Source organism: Aquarana catesbeiana, linkage group LG07 (assembly GCF_042186555.1).
Source record: "Aquarana catesbeiana isolate 2022-GZ linkage group LG07, ASM4218655v1, whole genome shotgun sequence".
In the NCBI taxonomy this organism is placed as follows: Eukaryota; Metazoa; Chordata; class Amphibia; order Anura; family Ranidae; genus Aquarana; species Aquarana catesbeiana.
Genome location: NC_133330.1, coordinates 88,031,279 through 88,053,738, shown reverse-complemented (window position 1 = coordinate 88,053,738; position 22,460 = coordinate 88,031,279). Strand labels below are relative to the sequence as shown.

The window sequence follows — 22,460 nt, the reverse complement described above, 5'->3', positions numbered from 1 at the left end:
AACAAGCAGGGACCCATAGAGCTGGGACGTGGGTTTCTCCAAGTCCTTCACCCGAAGGGTAGATTCAAGCTCTGAGTATGATAACTCAACTGGCTGGCCCAGGAACTGACACCTATAGGCATGAGCAATTTGAAGGTACCTAAAATGTGCATGTGCGGGTACATTAAATTTGGTGCGTAAAATGTTAAAAGGGGTCAGCTCTTTATTTGTGATAATATGTTCCAGTTTCACTATTTTATATTTAGCCCAGGCCTGTGGATCTGGTACGGTGTTGAAGTGCGAAAGGTTAGGGTTCAGCCAGAGTGGGGTGTGAGGAGACCAGGAGTTTGGTTGGGGCGCCCTCAGAGTTTCACTCACCTTCCATGCTTGTATGGTGGTATGCATGGAAGGAGCAAGGTGATGTGGGGTTTTAGTTCCCCTGAACAACAGCCCCTGCAACGCCTCAAGAGACCCAACTATGGATGCCTCCAGCACCGTTAGAGTTGGTCAAATCTGGCTGTAACCACCAATGGGCGATCACAAGCTGGTTGGCCAAATAATGCCTGTGACAATCAAGAAGAGCCAACCCCCCATTATCCACAGGCCTGGTCAGAGTGCTATATTTGAATCTAGGCGGTTTGGGCCCCCAAATGAAGAAAGTGAAAAGTCGTTTAATGGAAATGAAGAATGTCTTAGTCAACCATTGTGGGGAGTTTCTAAAAATGTTCGTGAATTTAGGAAGGACATTCATTTTTAGCAGGTTGATGCGTCCAATGAGGGAAAGGGGTAGGTTGCTCCATGCCTTCAGTTTGATCTTTACTCCAGTCAACACAGGGTCAAGGTTGAGCCGCACAAAGTCCCCACTCTGTTTTGAGATGACTATACCTAAATAGGTAAAATGGTCAACCCATTGCAGCGGGAGAGAGGGGGTGAGGAGGATCTAGCATTCTCATCCACTGGGAAGAGCTGAGATTTGTGCCAATTTATGCCAATTTACTCTCAGACCCGTGAAGGTATCAATGATTTTGAGGGCGCCCTGCAGAGAGGCCCCAGCATCATTTAGAAAAAGGAGCAGATCATCTGCCTAGAGAGCCACTCTCTCCTCCAACCATCCCCCACCTGGAGACCACGGACCTCCACCAAGCACCTGAGAGCCTCAGCAATGGGCTCCATGGCCAGGGCAAAGGGGAGAGAGGGCATCCCTGTCTGGTGCCCCTCTGCAGGGGAAACGGAGCAGACAAAGATCCATTTAGCCTAATGCATGCCAAGGGGCCAGTGTATAACGTATGTATCCAATCAATGAATTTTAATGGAAATCTTATTCTTTGCAACACCTCCCAAAGATACACCCACTCCACTATCCAGGGTGGCAATAGTTCTGGTACCCTGGTTGATGTGTGAGGCATGGATATTACCAAATAATCTGTGTATATTGATGTCCGTGGACCTACCGGGCATAAAGCCCGTTTGATGAGAGTCAACAAGGGATTTTATAACTTTATTTAGTCTAGTGGCCAGTACTTTAGTAAGCATCTTTAGATCGCAATTAAGGAGTGTGATTGGCCTGTAGGAGGTGCACAACTCTGGGTCCTTGTTGGGCTTTGGGATAAGAATGATATGTGCTTCTCTCATGGAGGGAGGTAGAGAACCCGTTTGTAAACAGGTTTGGAACAGCTTTGCTAATCTAGGGGCAAGCAAGTCAGTGTGGGCTCTATAGTATTCCAGGGGCAGGCCATCTGGCCCGGGGGCTTTACCTGCCGGGAAAGACTGTATGGCAAATGCAATTTCCTCTGGGGTTATTTCTGAGACTAGGAGGTTCCTTTCAGTGTCAGAGAGCCATCCCAGTGCCAGGGTGTCCAGCATAAAAATCATAGGTGCAGGGTGAAAATTTTCCAGCAATGAGGAGACATACAGTGTGGTGTAGAATGTGGTGAATTCAGTTAGGATATCCTCCTGCGTGGCGGCCGATGCGCCACCAGGCGTGAGGATTTCAGGGACCCCGCAAGGGGTCTATCCTGCTGTGCTAATAGCGCCAGTAGTCTGCTATTTTTGTCTCCTTGTTCAAAATACTCCTGTCTGCTAGATTGTATGCAAATCCTAGTGGTTTCAGAAACCTGAAGATGCAATTCTCTCCTAAGCGAGGAGAGATGTTCAAAGTTCGGGACTGTAGCTGAGGTTGAGTATTAGCTCAAGGTCTCATCAACCCTGTGCTTCAGTTCAGAGACTGTATCCCCAAGCTCCGCCTTCATCGCAGCCACAGCCAAAATATACTGCCCCCTGCTGTGAGCCTTGAAGGAGTCCCAAATCATCTCTAGAGAGGCCGACTCCACATTGTGTGCCCAATACTCCTGCAGCTGAGGGGAAACTCTGTCATGGACTGGCTCGTTATTGATCCAGTGGGATTGTAGCCTCCAAAGGGCTCGGTTACGCGACCTGGTGGTCCTAATGGTCAATTTGAGAGGGTTATGGTCAGAGAGGCCAGAGGGAAGATAACTTGCCTCTTGAACGCCATTCGGAATGGCTGCATTGGCAAAAGCCAAGTCAATACGGGTAGAGGTTTTAAAGGTAGTTGAAAAGCAGAAGTATGTTCTATCCTGGGGATGCAACCATTTCCATGTCTCGGTAAATTCGGTGGCTTGAGCCCAGGTACCCAATTCTGGGCTAAAATTGGATTGAGGGGAGGGTCTATCCAGGTCACATGATAAAGTGGTGTTAAAGTCCCCTATGAACAGAATGCAGGCTGGGCAATGCGGAGCCACACTCTCATACGAGTACAGGACCTGTATCTGACTAGGAGGAGGCAGATATACATTTACAATAATATACTTCACATTGTAGATGGTTAACACTAACATAATATATTTCCCCTGGGGATCTAAATGAACATCTTGAAAAACACATGGTATACGTTTGCTAATCAGAATAGACACCTCACGGAAATATGAGGAATAAGTCGCATGGAGCGCTCTCTGCACCCATGGCCTCTTAAAAGCCAGGACCCTGCTTCCCATCAGGTGCGTCTCCTGCAGCAACACTATGCAATGATCTTTTATATTTGGAGTTGAGCCCCCTAACTTTCCATGACCAAATCAGGGATTCGGTATCCGAGCTAGCCATCATGGAATGCCAGGAGGGAACAGGAGTAGGATGAAACCAGCTAGTCATTGCATGTAAAAATACCCATTTTTAGTACAAACAGTCATTTGAGTCTTGAGCTGATGGAACGTTTGAGCAGCAGAATATACATAAGGGGTTTTAAAAATGCCTCTCCCCGAAACACATAACACCCTACCCATACACCATACAAACCAAGCCCAGTGGCCAAAAAAAAGAGGCCAAAAAGCTAAAAAAAAAAAAAAAAAAATAGATGTAGGGCTTTTTCCCATAACAGACAAACCAATGAAACTTTCAGGTCACTTTGACCTCTGGAAGCCCTGTGCACAGGGGCATGGTAGATGAAGCCCTAACGGGGCTTGTAGTTAATCCCTAACCTTTAATACCAGGTGAGGGTGAGGGAACGTGCATCTCATCACCTCCGGTAGGAGACCGGATATTACGTAGATGCCCGACGTGGACACACTGTCCTCGGGAAGGAGTGTTGATTATCTTGCTGTAGCTCCGATTAGTTAGGATCATGTGAGAACAGGAGAATTCAATGCCCCAATTAGGGGGGAGTGAGCCGCATCAGTCACCCGCCATGGGAGGGACCCACAGTGAGACCCCAGGAGCAACAGGAGTCAACAAGTGTAAGGTCAGCCTACCCCCCAATGCGGCTCATGGCATCCGGGCAGTCCCGCTAGGTGGTCACAGGAACGGAGGAGTATGGTAAACAGCTGGGTAGATGAGTCCCCTTGCATGCTCCCTCCACGGGAGAGCGGCAACTCACCACCCATTGTAATATACTGGGTTAAGCCAACATCCATGGAATATAAACAAACAGGCCTTGGAACAAAAAAAAAATATCAACCTCAACAGGATTGTAGATTGGAGAAGAAGCACTAGATTTACTGCAAAGATAGTAGCCATGTGTCTGCTTCATCGGGGGATTCAAAGAATTTCACTGAACCGCCATGTTGGACTCGCAGGCGACTTGGGTAGAGCATGGAGTATTTGATATTGCGTTCTCTGAGTCATCTTCTGACATCAGTGAAGGTTTTGCGACGTCTTTGTAGGTCCGCAGAGAAGTCAGGATAAAGATGCACCATGTATGCTCAAAGGGGAGGGTGGGATGTTTGCGGGCTTCACGGAGCATACGATCACGGTCCCTGTAGTTGAGAAACCTCACTAGGAAGGGCCTTGGTGAAGCCCCAGGGGTGCCTCGTCCAGCCGGGACTCTGTGGGCCCTTTCCACCACGTATGTTGGGGGGACCTCAGTCAGGTTAAGAAGTGTCTTAGAGTGTTTCTGCAAATTCAGCCGGGCGGTCCTCCTCCGGGATACCCAGGACCCTGACATTATTTCTCCGGAGATGGTTTTCCGTCATCAGATTTAACCACCAAGGATTGGACGGTGCGCTGGAATGTGTGGGGAGGGCACTGTCATGGCGGGCAGTGAGATCCTCTGTAGCAGAGATTCGCACCTCAGTCTCAGAAAGCCTGCCTCTGAATTTGTCCAGGTCTGCCCTGATGAGATTACATTCCTCAGCCATGTGGGTGATGCGGACCAGTAAGGAGGTTCTACTCTGTTCTATAGCCGCGAGGATAACAGTGGTGTCACTTGTTTGTGGTGGCGCCTGCAGAGGTGGAGAGGTCGATGGATTCGCTGCCTGCTCCATGTCTGCTAATATCACTTTAAACTGATCCAGAATGGCACTGGGACACTGGGCAGGCACCTTTTTGTTCGCTGTTTTGCTCTCTGAGGGCATGAGCAGGCGATCTAGGGTTTTGCAGATTGTAGTGCAGGGTGTTGGTTGTGTCTCCTTTTAGAAAATGCGCTTGTAGAGAGAGAGGCTTGCAAGCAGGGGCAGCAGACTCCTCCAACTGGTGCAGTTCTGTGTTCCTCTGAGGCCTATTGGAGCCGGCTGACGGCCCCCAAGTTCTGTATTTATGCACAGTTCCCTTCAAGGATGTTGTCACTGGGGAAGAGGGTGCAGGACAGCCATTTTGCCCGTGGCTTTCGGCACCCAGCTGAGGAGGATACAGCAGGCTTAGTAGGCTTCAAGATGGCGGCGGGCTGCGGATGTGAGGAGCCGGCCATTTGGGACCTCCCAGTGACCCTTATGCTGGGCACCCGATCGACCCCCTCCGGAGATGCTGCTACAGGTGGGTGATTGCGTGGCGTCTACCCGTCCCGCGAATCGCAGTACCTGAGTGCGGAGAGATCCGGAGGCTCCGTAGGTCTCAAGATGGCGGCCGATGATGGGTGTATGGGGAGGGCCGCGGGCCGTGTAGCTCCTCAGCCAGTTGGCCGGGTTCCAAGATACTGGCTGGGGCTAAGGCAGGGGATGCCCAGGGACAGACAGGGCAGTTTGGGAGGCTCACCAGGGTGTGCAGTGGACAGGGTGGCTGCGGATTTTATCCAGGATAAGCGGAGCTCTTTGCTATCACGTCCTCCTAGGCTCACATCCGGACAAGCCCCCTTTACCCACAATATTTAAATAAAACATTTTTTGCCAGGAGTTCTGCTTTAAACCCTAAGCCCTGTTTCACACCAGTGCGGCTTTGAAGCCGACTATCAGTGCAATTTAACGTACGGCTTGCTGACATCTGCGCGACTTCATTTAACGGATGTCAATGCAAGTCACACTGAAATCGCATTGAAATAGTGCAGGAACCTTTTTGAAAGTCGCTGCAACTTGAGACTCAGCGATCTGAACATTTCCATTGCCACAAATGGGGTGCGACTTGTCATGCGACTTTGAACTGTTAAGTCGCATGACAAGTCCCATTGTTGTGAACCAGGGCTAAATTCACCTTCTAATTACCAATTACAGCAACAGGTGTTTTTTTTCTTTTAGGAAAACAGCTTTAAACATATGAATGTAAGCACTCGTCAGCATTATAAGATCCCTCTCAATCCCTGTAACTTTGCGAACAGAAAATGGATCTACATGCAGGATCAATAGGCAAAAAAATATGTTATTGCTGTGTTAATGTAACTGACAGCTGGTAGACTGCATCAGCTATATTATTTTTTATTTTGCCCACAGTTTCAATTTTGCCTCTGCAGTGCTCAGGAAGTTGAATTTAGCTGTTTCTTAGTTTCTCAGAGCCAGTTTTCAATTCACATTGGCTCATACAGGAAAGAAAAGTAGTTCAAATGCGAACAAATGCCTGTGTACAGAAGTACTAAAAGAAGAATTCCAGGTATGGATTTTTTTTTTTATTACAAAAGTTTTTACTGAAAGATCATAAACATACAATCAATGTATCAGACAGGTATGGATATTTTTACATAGTTACATTGGACCAGCTTGGACCAATGTAACTATGCATATTACATACCTGGCCATTGTCCCTGGAAATCAGTGAAGTAGATCTCCACTTCCCTGGTCCCATGCTGAGCGACTAGCCTACTGCATTCTGAGAACAGGAGGTGGGCAAGGGTGCCATTCAGAGAATGCTTTACATTTTCTAAATGAATGCAAAGTAAAAGTAGAGCCGAGAAGGAGCCTAGTGGCAGCTTTCTCGGCTCTGTTACACAGGCAGCAATCAGCCAACGCCTGCGCTGTGTGTGCAGATCCCTGGCCGCCCCCAGTTTACTTTACTGTTTTGATGGTGGAGTTGGGTGGGCTTCTGCTGACTGGGCTCAGCACAGAGTGGGACATGCTAACTGTCCTCCACTACGGGAGCTGGCAGCTGCTTCACCGACAGATAACTGGAGCTGAAGAGATCTAGGATGGCCTGGGGGAAGAGAGAGGAGGAGAAAGGAGCCATGACACCCCTCTCAATGCAGCGCCCAGATTGCCGCCTCCAGTTTCAGCCCTGTGTACAATATGTTTTTTTCTTTAACTTAACTATTGCATAAACTTTAATTTGCTAAAACCAAACTCTAGGCAAACATTAAAATGTTATTTTTTGCAAGCAGTGTTATTACAAGATGTTGAACCAAGATCATCCTATTCAGCTTCTCTAGAGAGAAAGTAGCAGCAAGGGGAGCCTATCAAGAAGCATGCTGATGGTAGCAAACAGCATAGCCATAGAGACCTGAGGTAATCACTGTGCTGCCTCCTCTTCCACAGTCTTAACAGATTCGGGTCAAGCCCAGGATGACCTGGACTTTCAGGAAGTAGGTTGAATGATGCTGCTCATTAGACTGACGGCATTTAGAGGAAGAAAGGAAGGTACTGCTGGTGGAATCCCTGGATTAAAGTTGAATATTGCAGCAAAAGCTAGTTTTGTTATAATATATTTGAATTAGCTATTCATTTTAATTCCAAAACAAATTTTTATCCAACAGTTTTATAAAACTTTGCTGCCAGTAGGTTGCATGTGGTTCACATGTATTACAAATTGTGCCAAGTATGCCATCAGTATTACTGAAAAATATGTACAGTACACAGCTGCTGCAGACATTTCCTGCAAAAATGTCAAAGGAAAAAGAGTTTACTAATTCTTTCACAATACTTTAAAGAGTCACTTAGGAAAAGCTAAGCAGTTGTAGGTCGAGTATTATTGAACTAAAATCATATGCTCATTCATAAAGGTCACTTATACAAAGAATACATGTGATTTTTCAAGGTGTTCCTTAAAATGGTTGCTAACCCAATGTAAGGACTTCATATAATTCTCCTTGCCTCCCAAGGATAGGTGCTCCTGTGTCTGTGTTTTATTAAAAAATAATTGACGATCATACCTAATTTCAGAGTGCCGATCTGCCCTCACATGACCAGCCGCCTCTCTCCTCTCCCTGTCTGACAAATGCAGCGGGTGGGGCCAAGATTGCCCTGCTGACATCAGTCTGGATGGGAGAAGGAGGAGAGGAGGAGAGAGGCGGCGGGTCACGTGAGGGCAGATCGGCGCTCTGAAATTAGGTATGATCGTCAATTATTTTTTAATAAAACACAGACACAGGAGCACCTATCCTTAAGAGACAAAGAGAATTATATAAAGTATGAAATGTTATTTCAGTAGCAGGAGGGGAGGGGGTGGGCCCTGACACAGAAGCCAACAGGCAGGGAGGAAGGGGGGAGAGGAGGACAGGAGAGACAGAATAGCTGCAACTGACAAAGGCACGTAAACTGACCACGGTGTCAGGGCTCAGCAGCCATAATACACCATGGTTAGTTTATAAAAGGGGCAGACAGAAACTGGCAAGATCAGCACTGTGCTGTATAAAATGCTTTAAGGGAACAGGATCCAATTTTTTTCATTCTTTTAGATTAACAAACGCCTTAAGGGGATGCAAGCGATGCCACGCCAACCAGGCCAAACCCACCATCTACTTTCACATCACCCACTCAGAGAGCCCAATGGTACCCACACATGCACTGACCTCACTGTTCAATAATACAAAGGTTTTTATTACTCCACTCTGTTTTGTGAAAAATGGAACTTCCATTTTTTAATCACTTAGTGATCAGAGAGGCTGTAATTGTGTTGTTAAAGGAGATTAGGCATGTGTGGCAAATCCAAACTGAGTTTGAAATACAATTTTTAGAACAAGTAAAAAAAAAGTTTCAAATGTAATTTAGCAGCAAACTATCAAAATGGTCATTAAAAAATTTGAATTCCACCTCCAGGGCCCGCACGACAGGGGTTAACTGCTCATTTATGTCTAGGGGACTTAAAAGCACTTTTTCTTACCCAAACTTCTGCTCCCCCACGATATGGCGGTGGACTGTTCCACAATGTCCTCACATCCAGTGCAGGGCTATGGTCCCTGCAGAAATCTTGATAATGTCAAAGGACCTTGGATGACTGGAACATAGGGGCGAAGATAAAAAGATGACCGGGTGTAGCTCTGCTGTATAATGCACATTTTAGGAATGTCACTCTTCATATGGAGATGTTAAATCTGATCTCTTAAAAGCGAACTGTCCACTGTTTTTTTTCTCCACTTGGAGGATCGTATCCTGTAAGGAGGAAAGGTCAATTTCCTTTTGATCCACAGTGCGGGATCACCAGTGTGTATGACCTATATGACTTAATGTGTATGGGTCCAATATCTGAGGAGAGCAGATAATACACACAGTGGAATACAGGTATATCACTAACTCTTGGGAGTGTTTTTGCACGACTGAAGAGCATTTGGATATATGGACTTTGTTTAAGCATGGATTGATTATTATATGTAGTTTGATTGGGAAACGGAGGATGACCTCTTTAGTTATATTGCACTTATTGTTTTGTTTTGGCTCTCTGTATGTGTTATAGGAGCCTCTAGTCACAATAAGTTTGTGTTATCACTATAATTACTGTATATAATTTTTGGTAATCTGTGATTCAATTTCATTGGGGGTAATTCATTTTTTGTAATTGATTTGTAGTAAACATTTTGTGTATTTATTTACACTTACCGTAGTTTAATTTATTGCACTTTTGAGCACCCAGTCATCTTTATATATTTATTGGATGTGGGAACATATAGTAGGTGGCAGCAGCAGCACATAACGTTATTATAGGTTAGGAGAATAGATAGCGTGGATCAATAGGTTTTTGGAGAAGATGATGTGGGGACCAGTCTAGCAGTGCAGAGGAGTCTGCAGGACCAGAGGATAGCGTTAGTAAAAGTGCTTTACCAAGTACCCTAGACAGAAATGAGCAGCCAACTATTCCAGTCAAGGGAGGATTTTTAGGCCTTTAACCTAAAAAAAAAAAAAAAATGGGTGGCAAATGGGTGTGTGGTATTATCCTAAATGACTAATTCAAAGCAAGTCTAAAGGAAACAGAACATCATAAAACTAATCTAAAGGCTACCAAAGCACTTGCCTTGAAGTATGTTTACATTTGTTTTAGGTGTGTTATGTTGTTATCTTCATTTAAAATGACTTGGAAGACAGGTTAGTGCATCCAAAATGAAGCACACGGGGCTTTACTTCAATAAAAAAAAAAAAAAAAACAGATTCTCTAATGACCATACATTTTGGCAGCACTGGAAAACATATCTGGTGGGAACAAGCCCTTAGTGTGGGCCCTGGTACCTGTGTTCTTCTACCTACTAGATAACAGTGCAGTTACCTGTATGCTGTTCCCAACTGGATATAATGGAAAGCGTCAATCTTCATCAGTAGACTCTGCCCAGATACAGGATAAAATTAATATAATGCATCTGTTTTAGAACAGCACTTATGATACAACAGCCTGGGTATACAGCAAAAGCCAAGCCTGCAATATAGATAGTAATATATTAATAAAGTGAACCTTATTCTCTATAAGTGTGTGGTATACAAAATAACTATATAGTTTAATCAAAATCTGCAATTAAAGTGTCACTAAACCCACATCATAAAAACTGGTAGATCCCGCTGCTCTCTATCTCCACCTTCTGTCCATGTCCCCAATTCAGCTAAGGATTTTGCAGTTGTGGTGGCAACTCTGCACATGCTTAGTGTTCAGTGAGTTTCTATGCTGATCATTTCCTCCCTATCACATCTGATCAGTCCATATAAAGTCACACATGAGGGTGTATACACAGTGGTAAATGACAATCCAGGCCCTCCCACTAACTAAATAAACACAATGGGGACGGAATATTACACGTAGCTTAATTGAGGCTTCACCTCCCTCTTATTCTAAGACACAGACTGTAGGGGCGTGACAGTGTCTGTGACTTGCAGAAATCTCACCCACACCATGTTATTGCCAAAAAGTTAAAGATTTGATTTCAAATATATACTCATAATGACAATTTAAAAACGTTTATTGATATTATTTATTTTTACTTTGTTTTCCAAAGGCTGATTTTTTTATTTTGAACATGTGACCAGCAGCAGAGGACTAGAAGCTCCTCCTCCTTATGTTTCCCTGCAGGCAGGCTGGGAAAGATCTGGGTCATGTGACAGCTGTATATCGATTAGAAAAATGGTACTTAGATGTTTTTTATTAATATAATTGCAGTGCCATCCATATACAAAAATAGAAGGAACAATGTAAATTAAATAGTGTTTAGTATCACTTTATAAGCTAAAGCTGAAAAATGGTATTGTGCCACAGCTGATTTACAGCAGAATGGCTAACTGTTTACTTAATTCAATTATAGTTGCCAACATAGAAGCCACCTTTGTTCTAATACAGAAATCATATAGTGTTCTAGTTACCTTTTGTATATCATAGTGAAGTCCTCTGATCGCAAATCCTGGGATATACTCATACTTTCCAATTCCTTCTGGATACTACACAAGAAAGCAGAATAAAATGTAGATCTTTGCAGTTCATTCTTAAAAAGCACAACATTTCAAGGTTCATATATTCATTAGTGGTCCGCCCACCATGTAAAAATACTGCAATACAAGTTTACAAAAAAAAAAAAAACATATGAAGAGAAATGTTAAAAAAAAACAAAAAAAAAAACATACTTTACACCTACCTTTTAGGAGGGGGAGACTTCACGGCCTGAAAAGATCCAAGTATTGCTAAGCAAGCCAAATCTCACCAAGAGACTTTCCTGCAATGTGCAGAAGCATATCTCAGGAACCCTTCCAAGAAGACCAATCACAGCAACCCCTCCCAGGCACCTCTGGTCTGTGCAAACTCATGCTGTGGCATTTTATATGAGTGGGTGGGGGTCATTAATGAATGAGCAGGTCTTGCAAGGTCCCCTCTTACATAACAAGAAGGCATGCCAATTTTAGTGGAACGCTAGATATCCTGCCTTTGGCATAAAGCAGGAACAGGTTTAGTGAATTGGGCAGGGCATTTGGACCTATTGTTGAAAATTCAGTTCACATGAATCAATAGGGCACATCAGACTTAGTGTATAATTAATGGCAAAACTTTTTTTTTTGTTTTGGATAGAGTGGAGATGGATTAGAACACCGTTTTTTACTGCTGTCTGTGCCCCTTGTCAGGAAGATTCACCATCTCTATTTGTACTGTTTGTCGTTTCACTAAAAGTTAAAGAGAAAGAAAAATCCAAATTTTGGGTTGTCACTAGAACAGTAATCTTATTGGGACACTAGTTCTGGTGACAACCAATGATTCCCTTGCTTATGAGGGATTTACCCTCACTTTCTGTTTTGGCTATGGGACAGGAAGTGAAGGGAAATCTCCCCAATGGGACACAGAGGAAACGACAGGGGTTATAACCCTCCTATACTCCATCCAAAATTAAAAAAAAACAAATAAAGTTTTGCCTTTAGCTCTACTTGCCATACATATGTAGATCTATTACCTTCATCCTGCATGTTAAACAAAAAGAAAGTGTTTCCTCCCTCTAATAGCGCGGATGGACAAATCTAACCCACTGGGCTACTGTATTCTGACTGCCAGCAGGAATCAAACAATTGTGATTAAAATAATTACCTCAAGCTTGTAATGAATGAAAACTTTTTTCTTTAAAAGTTCCCAGACTAGACCACATGGTCTCTGACTAGTAATCACTGGATAATGCAGAGTCTAACAGAAATTTATGAGCAAATACAGCCACTTCCATGTACAGTATATTATGAACATAGAAAATGGCTAAAAACCAATACCGGCCGCATCATTAATTCAAAGAGTTTTTTAAATGGGAGGTCTACAAGTAGTTCTCAGTGAACTACCATGGTGCTGTTGAGCGCTTTAGGTAGTTTATTGTTCCTTCCTGTTATGCCCCGTACACACGGTCGGATTTTCCGATGGAAAATGTCCGATCGGAGCGTGTTGTCGGAAATTCCGACCGTGTGGGGGCTCCATCGGACATTTTCCATCGGATTTTCCGACACACAAAGTTGGAGAGTAGGAGATAAAATTTTCCGACAACAAAATCCGTTGTCGGAAATTCCGATCGTGTGTACACAAATCCGACGGACAAAGTGCCACGCATGCTCAGAATAAATAAAGAGATGAAAGCTATTGGCCACTGCCCCGTTTATAGTCCCGACGTACGTGTTTTACGTCACCGCGTTTAGAACGATCGGATTTTCTGACAACTTTGTGTGACAGTGTGTATGCAAGACAAGTTTGAGCCAACATCCGTCGGAAAAAATCCTAGGATTTTGTTGTCGGAATGTCCGAACAAAGTCCGACCGTGTGTACGCCCTATTACTGTGTAACTGCCTACCCGCGGGTGCAATACTTGGAAGGCTCCCAGTAAAACAAACATTAAAAAAAAAAAAATGAAGATTTTTTTTTTTACCTGCAAAAATATGTGCATTTATAATTTATTAATTAATTTTTTTTAAGTTTACCTTTTCATTCAGACCTCATACAAACACAATATTTATTTTTCTCAACTGCAGTGAAAGCTATTCACCGTAGCTAAAGCTATTTTTGGATAGTAAAAGAGCAGTAGCCCACTGATGATGTCCTCTCCTCCAATTAGCAAACATAAACCTGCAGAACTGTGCATTCTAGTAAAGTCTAATTGACTTACAGTATTATCCCTTTGTCTCTTAACCACTTCAGCCCCGGAAGGATTTACCCCCTTCCTGACCAGAGCACTTTTTACAATTTGGCACTGCGTCGCTTTAACTGCTAACTGCGCGGTCATGCAATGCTGTACCCAAACGAAATTTGCGTCCTTTTCTTCCCACAAATAGAGCTTTCTTTTGATGGTATTTGATCACCTCTGCCGTTTTTATTTTTTGCGCTATACACGGAAAAAGACCGAAAATTTTGAAAAAAAAAAGATATTTTCTACTTTTTGTTCTAAAAAAAATCCAATAAACTCAATTTTAGTCATACATTTAGGCCAAAATGTATTCGGCCACATGTCTTTGGTAAAAAAAATGTCAATAAGTGTATATTTATTGGTTTGCGCAAAAGTTATAGCGCCTACAAACTAGGGTACATTTTCTGGAATTTACACAGCTTTTAATTTATGACTGCCTATGTCGTTTCTTGAGCTGCTAAAATGGAAGGGCAGTACAAAACCCCCACAAATGACCCCATTTTGGAAAGTAGACACCCCAAGGAAATTGCTGAGAGGCATGTTGAGCCCATTGAATATTCATTTTTTTTGTCCCAAGTGATTGAATAATGCCAAAAAAAAAAAAAAAATTACAAAAAGTTGTCACTAAATGATATATTGCTCAAATAGGCCATGGGCTATGTGGAATTGCACCCCAAAATACATTTAGCTGCTTTTCCTGAGTATGGGGATACCACATGTGTGGGACTTTTTGGGAGCCTAGCCGCGTACGGGGCCCCGAAAACCAATCACTGCCTTCAGGATTTCTAAGGGTGTACATTTTTGATTTTACTCCTCACTACCTATCACAGTTTTGAAGGCCATAAAATGCCCAGATGGCATAACCCCCCCCCCAAATGACCCCATTTTGGAAAGTAGACACCCCAAGCTATTTGCTTTGAGGCATGTTGAGTCCATGGAATGTTTTATATTTTGACACAAGTTGCGGGAAAGTGACAAATTTTTTTTTTTTGCACAAAGTTGTCACTAAATGATATATTGCTCACACAGGCCATGGGCATATGTGAAATTGCACCCCAAAATACATTTAGCTACTTCTCCTGAGTATGGGGATACCACATGTGTGGGACTTTTTGGGAGCCTAGCTGCGTACGGGGCCCCGGAAACCAATCACTGCCTTCAGGATTTCTAAGGGTGTAAATTTTTGATTTTACTCTTCACTGCCTATCACAGTTTCGGAGGCCATGGAATGCCCAGGTGGCACAAAACCCCCCCAAATGACCCCATTTTGGAAAGTAGACACCCCAAGCTATTTGCTGAGAGGCATGGTGAGTATTTTGCAGCTCTCATTTGTTTTTGAAAATAAAGAAAGAATATGTATCATATTCCCATGGCATGTTTGAGCAATATATCATTTAGTGACAACTTTGTGCAAAAAAAAAAAAAAATTGTCTCTTTCCCGCAACTTGTGTCACAATATAAAATATTCCATGGACTCGACATGACTCTCAGAAAATAGCTTGGGGTGTTTACTTTCCAAAATGGGGTCATTTGGGGGGGTTTTGAACTGTCCTGGCATTTTATGCACAACATTTAGAAGCTTATGTCACACATCACCCACTCTTCTAACCACTTGAAGACAAAGGCCTTTCTGACACTTTTTGATTACATAAAAAAATTATTTTTTTTTGCAAGAAAATTACTTTGAACCCCCAAACATTATATATTTTTTTTAAAGCAAATGCCCTACAGATTAAAATGGTGGGTGTTTCATTTTTTTTTTCACACAGTATTTGCGCAGCGATTTTTCAAACGCATTTTTTGGGGAAAAAACACACTTTTTAAAATTTTAATGCACTAAAACACACTATATTGCCCAAATGTTTGATGAAATAAAAAAGATGATCTTAGGCCGAGTACATGGATACCAAACATGAAATGCTTTAAAATTGCGCACAAACGTGCAGTGGCGACAAACTAAATACATTTTTAAAAGCCTTTAAAAGCCTTTACAGGTTACCACTTTTGATTTACAGAGGAGGTCTACTGCTAAAATTACTGCCCTCGATCTGACCTTCGCGGTGATACCTCACATGCATGGTGCAATTGCTGTTTACATTTTTACGCCAGACCGACGCTTGCGTTCGCCTTAGCGTGAGAGCAGGGGGGGGACAGGGGTGCTTTTTTTTTTTTTTTTTTTCTTTATTATTTTTTTGCTTTTTTATCTTATTTTTAAACTGTTCCTTTCATTTTTTTTTTTAAATCATTTTTATTGTTATCTCAGGGAATGTAAATATCCCCTATGATAGCAATAGGTAGTGACAGGTACTCTTTTTTGAAAAAATTGGGGTCTATTAGACCCTAGATTTCTCCGCTGCCCTCAAAGCATCTGACCACACCAAGATCGGTGTGATAAAATGCTTTCCCAATTTCCCAATGGCGCTGTTTACATCCGGCGAAATCTAAGTCATAAAATGCTCGTAGCTTCCAGTTTCTTAGGCCATAGAGATGTTTGGAGCCACTCTGGTCTCTGATCAGCTCTATGGTCAGCTGGCTGAATCACCGGCTGCATTCTCAGGTTCCCTGTTGAGACAGGAAAGCCAGAGAAAAACACGGAAGACGGTGGGGGGGGGGGGATTCCCTCCCACTGCTTGTAAAAGCAGTCTAGAGGCTAATTAGCCGCTAGGATTGCTTTTACATGAAAGCCGACCGCTGGCTGAAAAGAATGATACCAAGATGATACCAAAACCTGCAGGCATCATTCTGGTATAACCATTCAAAGTCGTGAATTGCGTACATGAAGACAAAAAAATGGTTAACAATAAAGCACAGTAAACGGTAAAGTATAAAAAATTGCATACCTGAAAAGCAAACATGATAAAACATAATAACAATAAAACATTGCAGAATAGAATACAGTAAAAAAGAGCAAGAAAGAGAGAATAGAGAGAGAGAGAGAACAATAAAACGACAACTTTTTTTTTTTTGTTGTTATATTTTTGTATGTGTTTTTTTTTTTTTTTTTACACTTTATTTTGTAACTGTAACTTTTATAGCTGTAACCGGTTCCAGGTTCAGGTCTCTCAAAATGCGATGGCATCTTGGGAGACCCTGTGAAAGTGTGCCTAGTCTGTGCAATGCTGTACCCTACGCTAATACTCAACTAGTGAATGGTAGCGTTCAAAACATTCACCAATGCAAAAACCAGGATTGTCAGGACAGGAGGGACAATAATAGCGGGTGTCACGCCTATATCCGCGCTTGCTGCAGACACGATATCTTTTTTGGGGGGGTTTGTTGGGTAAGGGTACTCGGGAGGACATAAAGAAAATGCCTCTCATGCAGCCGACTGCATTTGGTTGGGGATGTGAATGGGGGAAGTACGGGTGCTGCAGAAGCGGTGGGTTCCCAATTAGGATTGGCGAATGCAGCAGGAAGGGCACTATGGGCACGACAGGCCTGTGTTTGTCTTTTTGGTGGCAGTGGGACACTTCTTGTGCTTGCCACCTCACCAGCTTGAACTGCACTTATGGGACTCGCCACGTCACCAAGTGTTACTGCAGTGCTGGATTGACTACGACCGGGGTGTAGTAGGCCGCTGGTGCTTGCCAGTTCACCATAACGCTACCAAAAAATCTGTTAGCGATCGCAGGGATCAGGTCTGACTCTGCGAACGCTGCAGTTATGCGTTTAGTGTTTTGTAAGTGACAGTGATCGATCGATACTGCACTTGGGTGGGCTGGGCGGAGGGGCAAAACGCAGGTGCTAGCAGGTATCTGGGCTGATCCCGCTAACACTGCGTTTGTGGGAACCCTAAACTGCTGGGGACGCTAGTATAGATCTGATCGGATCAGATATTGATCCGTTCAGATACTATACCACTAAGGGAGCTGTACGGTGCGTGCGTGGGTGTTAGCGGTACTGGCGCTAACCTGACGCTGCCTGGGGCAGGTGCTTGCCAGTTCACCAAAACGCTACCAAAAAAACTGTTAGCGATCGCAGGGATCAGGCCTGACTCTGCGAACGCTGCAGTTATGCGTTTAGTATTTTGTAAGTGACAGTGATCGATCGATACTGCACTTGGGTGGGCTGGGCGGAGGGGCAAAACGCAGGTGCTAGCAGGTATCTGGGCTGATCCCGCTAAAGCTGCGTTTTTGGGGACCCTAAACTGCTGGGGACGCTAGTATAGATCTGATCAGCTATTGATGCGTTCAGATACTATACCACTAAGGGAGGCGTATGCTGCGTGCGTGGGTGTTAGCGGTACTGGCGCTAATCTGACGCTGCCTGGGGTGACGCATATCACCGCCGGGCGATCAGGGGGCTAAACCTTTATTCTGTAATAAGCGGCGGGTGCCCTGACACTATAAAAAATAACCGAACTAACCAGAGTCACCCGTAATGGTTATACGGTGATCAGTGGTGAAAGGGTTAACTAGGGGGCAATCAAGGGGTTAAAACATTTATTAGATACTATATGGGGGTCCCTGGCGCTATAAAACGCTGACGGCGAACCTAAATATTTACTTCCCTAACTAGCGTCACCAGCGACACTAATACAGCGATCAAAAAAATGATCGCTTAACGACACTGGTGATGGAGGGTGATCAAGGGGTTAAAACCTTATTAGGGGGGGTTAGGGGGGTATCCTAGACCTACAGTGGGCTAATACTCACTGCCCTACCACTTCTAACTGTCACAAACTGACACCATGCAGTAATCAGAAGAAAAAAAAAAAAAATACTGCTTGGTGTCAGTGTGACAGGGAGGGGGGAGGGATCAGGGGGGTCGGGGGTGTAATGTGTGCCTGGCATGTTCTACTCAGTGTGTGTGTGTGTGTGTGTGTGTTGGTGCACTCACATGTCTTCTCTCCTCGGTGCTGGAACAGAAACTGCCGAGCCGAGGAGAGATGACATCACATCCTCTGCCTGTGTGTACTACACACAGGCAGGGGAGGATTCCCATTGGCTGGGAGCGATCGCGAGGGGGGGCCACGATCGGATGGCCTCCCCCTCGCCTCTCAACGCTCCCAGACAAATGCCGACTGCCGCTGGCACCGGGGGGGGGGTCCGATCGGACCCCCCGCCCGTGGGAGGCAGATCACGTACGGGTACGTGATTCTGCCTGCCCGTGCCATTCTGCCGACGTATATCGTCGTTAGGCGGTCGGCAAGTGGTTAATCTACGTTATTCTCTTTATGGGATTTTCAGAGGATTAGTACAATGACCCAACTAGGTATTATTGTGTTAAACTTAAACTAATACACTGGAGTTAAAGGAAATCTTTATGCTGTAGGTAGCAGGTGTTCAGTAATAATAATCACAAAAAAAAAAAAAAAAAAAAAAAAAAAAAAGGTTTTAATTAGATCACCTTTTATAGATATCCTAAGGCCTAATGTACACGGAACGCTGAGGCAACCTCTTCTGAATGATTTTTTTGACAGCTTAAAACCGGCGTTTAAAAACGCCCATTTAGCCGTGTTTGCATGCCGCGTTTAGCCGCGTTCGCGTCTAGAAGCGTTTATTTATGAGAACATCATAAGACCCTCCCAAAGCACAAAACAGTATTATTTAAACTATTTCAGCCATTCTGTGAGACCAGAGTGATTAGCAGGAGCTGAGAGAGCAGCAGTGTACTTGTAGATAGATACCTCAATTTCGAAGCTTTTACTATGGTTCCCATAATGAGCATATGTGAGGAAATGAAAAAAGCCAGATATTAAATTTTATGCAACTATGTTTGATCAAGTCGGGGGTCAAGCTCAAAGGTGGGGTCATCTAGTTGAAATCTAACAACATATAGGTCAAATTCCAATTGTACTTTGGCTAACAGCAATGGATTGGATCATTGGCATATTAGGGGTATATAAATGGTCTATGAAGCATTGCAAGCAATTACAAGTTTTTAAAATATTTTTTTAGTGGTTTTTCATCATTTGCTATCATTTTTAAGTTTTGTAATGTAAAAAAATAGGGCACCTTTAAAAACGATTCTAAACGAAAACGTGGCTAAACACCAGTACCGCATTTAGCTATGTTTAGCGGCGTTTGGTGTCTGAAACGTCAGAAACTTTGGCGTCTGAACTAATTTTTTTGCCTTCAAAGAAAAGCCTCTAAACACAACTGCCTAAAAACGACATTAAACGAACCTGTGTACATGTACACATAAGACAACATTGGATGAGTTCAGCGGCAGCTGAAAAAAAGCATCCAACTGCCTCTGAATGTCCGTTTACCAGCAGCAGTGTACATGAGACCTAAGGTAACTCGCGTTCAGCCGCGTTTCTTTTACAGGCGTTTCTCATTTTTGGCTTTTTTGGAAAAAAAAATAAACAATATTTTTCAAACGCTTCTAAACGCAAATATGGCTAAACGCGGCCTGTAAACACGGCAAAATGAACGTTTTAAACGTGGGTTACTATCTGTCAAGTTGAATCGTTCAGGAGAGGTTGTAAAAACATCCCGTGTATATTAAGCCTAAGGCTTAATATACACTGTGACAAAAAATAAGCTCTCAATCTATTTATAGACACAAATAGAGAGGACTAAATAACTGTGAAGCAAATTTAAAATATGTTTCAATATTCCTGTCAACACTAACATGTTATACAGAAAATTATTTTGATTGACTGTACTGAAGCTATAAACGTGTTAGACCCCTTTAACACTGGAGGAGTTTTTCAGGCGCTTTAGCGGAACATATTTTTGTAATTAAGATCTATTCACATTTGATACGTCAGCTGGTATCTTGTCACTTAGATATCACATCCTCATCCAAAATAGGCAGAATAAGACAATGATCGTCAGCGATTGTGCATGACGATTTAGCTGCAATCACCTTGTATTGCTTGATGAGGATATCTCTAGCGGTGTTGAATATCATTTTATGTAATTCATTGGAGTACTCAGCAAGAGTATAATCATAGTCAAAGCCATAGATTTCAATGTCTGCCAGACTGATTTCATTGTTTGAGCATATGGTTGCAGGGTTCAGGAGGTTGCACACACCTGGAGGAAGAAGATCTGCAAAAAGAAGAAAAAACACAAAGTGTATTGGTATTGCATATATATATATATATATATATATATATATATATATATATATATATATATATATATATATATATATATATATACACACACACACACACAGAAGTATACTGAAGTGACTATTGTACAGGCCTCTATGTAATAGATATACTGTAGGAGCTTGTTCAACAAAGCAGTGCAAAGATTAGTAATAATTTGAAATGAACAGCTTATAAAAACAAAATTAGTTGCCATTGGTCATTTTAAATAGCAATGACTATTGCCTGGTCCAATGGGAAGCAGAAATACGAAGCACATTATTGTCCAGCAATGGAGCCTGGATAGCTGAGATACTAAGAATTTAGTTTGTATCTCCTGGGTCTAAACTCTAAAGAATAGAGACGCTACTTTAAAGGGGTTGTAAACCCTTGAGGTTTTTCACCTTAATGCATTCTATGCATTAAGGTGAAAAACCTCCTGGGATGCAGTAGCCCCCCAGAGCCCCCCTTTTACTATCCTGAACCCGATCTTTCCAGCGATGGGGACGAGCATACCAGCTCCAGCCGGTGTTTCGTGCCCTGCGTGGATAGATTGATAGCAGCGCAGCCATTGGCTCCTGCTGCCGTCAATTAAATTCAGGGGCGGGGTCGAGTCCTGCAGTCTGTGTCAATAGACACAGTAGCAGGACATGGAAGTGCGCCCGCATGAGTGCCCCGAGGGAGAGCGGCTTTCCAACAGGGCACTTGAGAAGAGGAGGAGCCAGGAGCGCCACTGAGGGACCCCAGAAGAGGAGCATCGGGGCCACTCTGTGCAAAACCAACTGCACAGAGGAGATAAGTATGACATGTTTAGTGTTTTTTTTAAACGAACCTTTACATATCCTTTAATGAGAAATAACTATCCTTTAAAGATGGTCCTCAAGATTGTCAATATGTTGTGTTTATATTTGACCATTCTCTTCATAAGCAGCAAAAGCATTTTTACAGTGTGTCCTTCCTCACCCCTGTATCTAAAGACATTGTGGAGAAATTCATCTTTAAACTTCACAACAAAGGCTCTAAAATCTTGGCTGTTCACCAAATACTTTCTATTGTAATAAAATTTTGGCAACCTACTAGCCTTCTAATATAAACAACTGACTGAATCCTGACTTTAGAGCAGGGATAGGCAACCTTAAAGAGGTGAAGATCTACCTGAACAACATGGGAGAAGTCAAAAATCACCGGGCACAGTGTCACACCTGATTTAAACCCCTAATTGCTGCCCTACCGTGTGGCAATCGCATGCATTGCACAGCAATCATGGGTTTAAATCAGGTGGTGAGGAGGCAACTTATCGCCTCCTCAGCACCTGTCAAACACACTCGAGTTGCTTTTTAGGGGAACAGCAGTGCCTGCTGCACTTCTGAATGAGCCATTAGTTGCATTCGGCAGTGACACCCCTAGGGCTTGTTCACACGTAAAGTGTGTGTGTGTGTGTGTGTGGGGGGGGGGGGGGGGGGGTAAAACCCTGTGGTTAAGTTGAGGTTTTACTACCCCTAATCCCTACCCCTTTTAGCTGCTGAGGCGGCAGCCAAAGGTATACACATGCTGCAGCAGGAATTAAGCCCCTTGTTGCTTTTGGTGGGTGCTACTGCCTGCCAATTGCAACCCAAGTAAATGCGGCCACTCTGCAAGTGCCCCACAACTGCATTCTTCTGCGGGGTCGAAGGGGTTAAAGCATGTGTTGCGAAAGCAACAGAACGCCGCCTACTGTAACCCCTTGTTTTCTGTACTGCACAAGGTTGCAGGGCACTTGCAGAGCGGTCTCATTCACTTGAATGGGTCATGCTTGGCAGGTGCAACACCCACCAACCATGACAGGGCTTATAACTCCTGCTGCGGCATGTGTATACCCCTGGTTACGGAAGCTAAAGGGACCAAACCTGCAGGATATATTAGAAGTCTATGGCTAAGCGCAGCAAACCTGCAAAAAAGCTGCAGGTACATTGCACTGGACCCGCAGTG

At 43.5% G+C, this 22,460-nt stretch overlaps 1 protein-coding gene across 1 annotated transcript in view; it reads right to left on the bottom strand.

Annotated features, from left to right (window-relative positions):
* Positions 1-22,460, bottom strand: part of NT5DC2 (5'-nucleotidase domain containing 2) — a 148,267-nt gene that overhangs the window by 106,932 nt on the left and 18,875 nt on the right. Inside the window, exons 2-4 of the mRNA XM_073592450.1 lie at positions 20,264-20,448; positions 11,175-11,249; positions 10,096-10,151 (exon numbers count right to left, since the gene is read on the bottom strand). Of these exons, the coding sequence (XP_073448551.1) occupies positions 10,096-10,151; positions 11,175-11,249; positions 20,264-20,448 (316 nt within the window). The remainder of the gene's footprint in view (positions 1-10,095; positions 10,152-11,174; positions 11,250-20,263; positions 20,449-22,460) is intronic.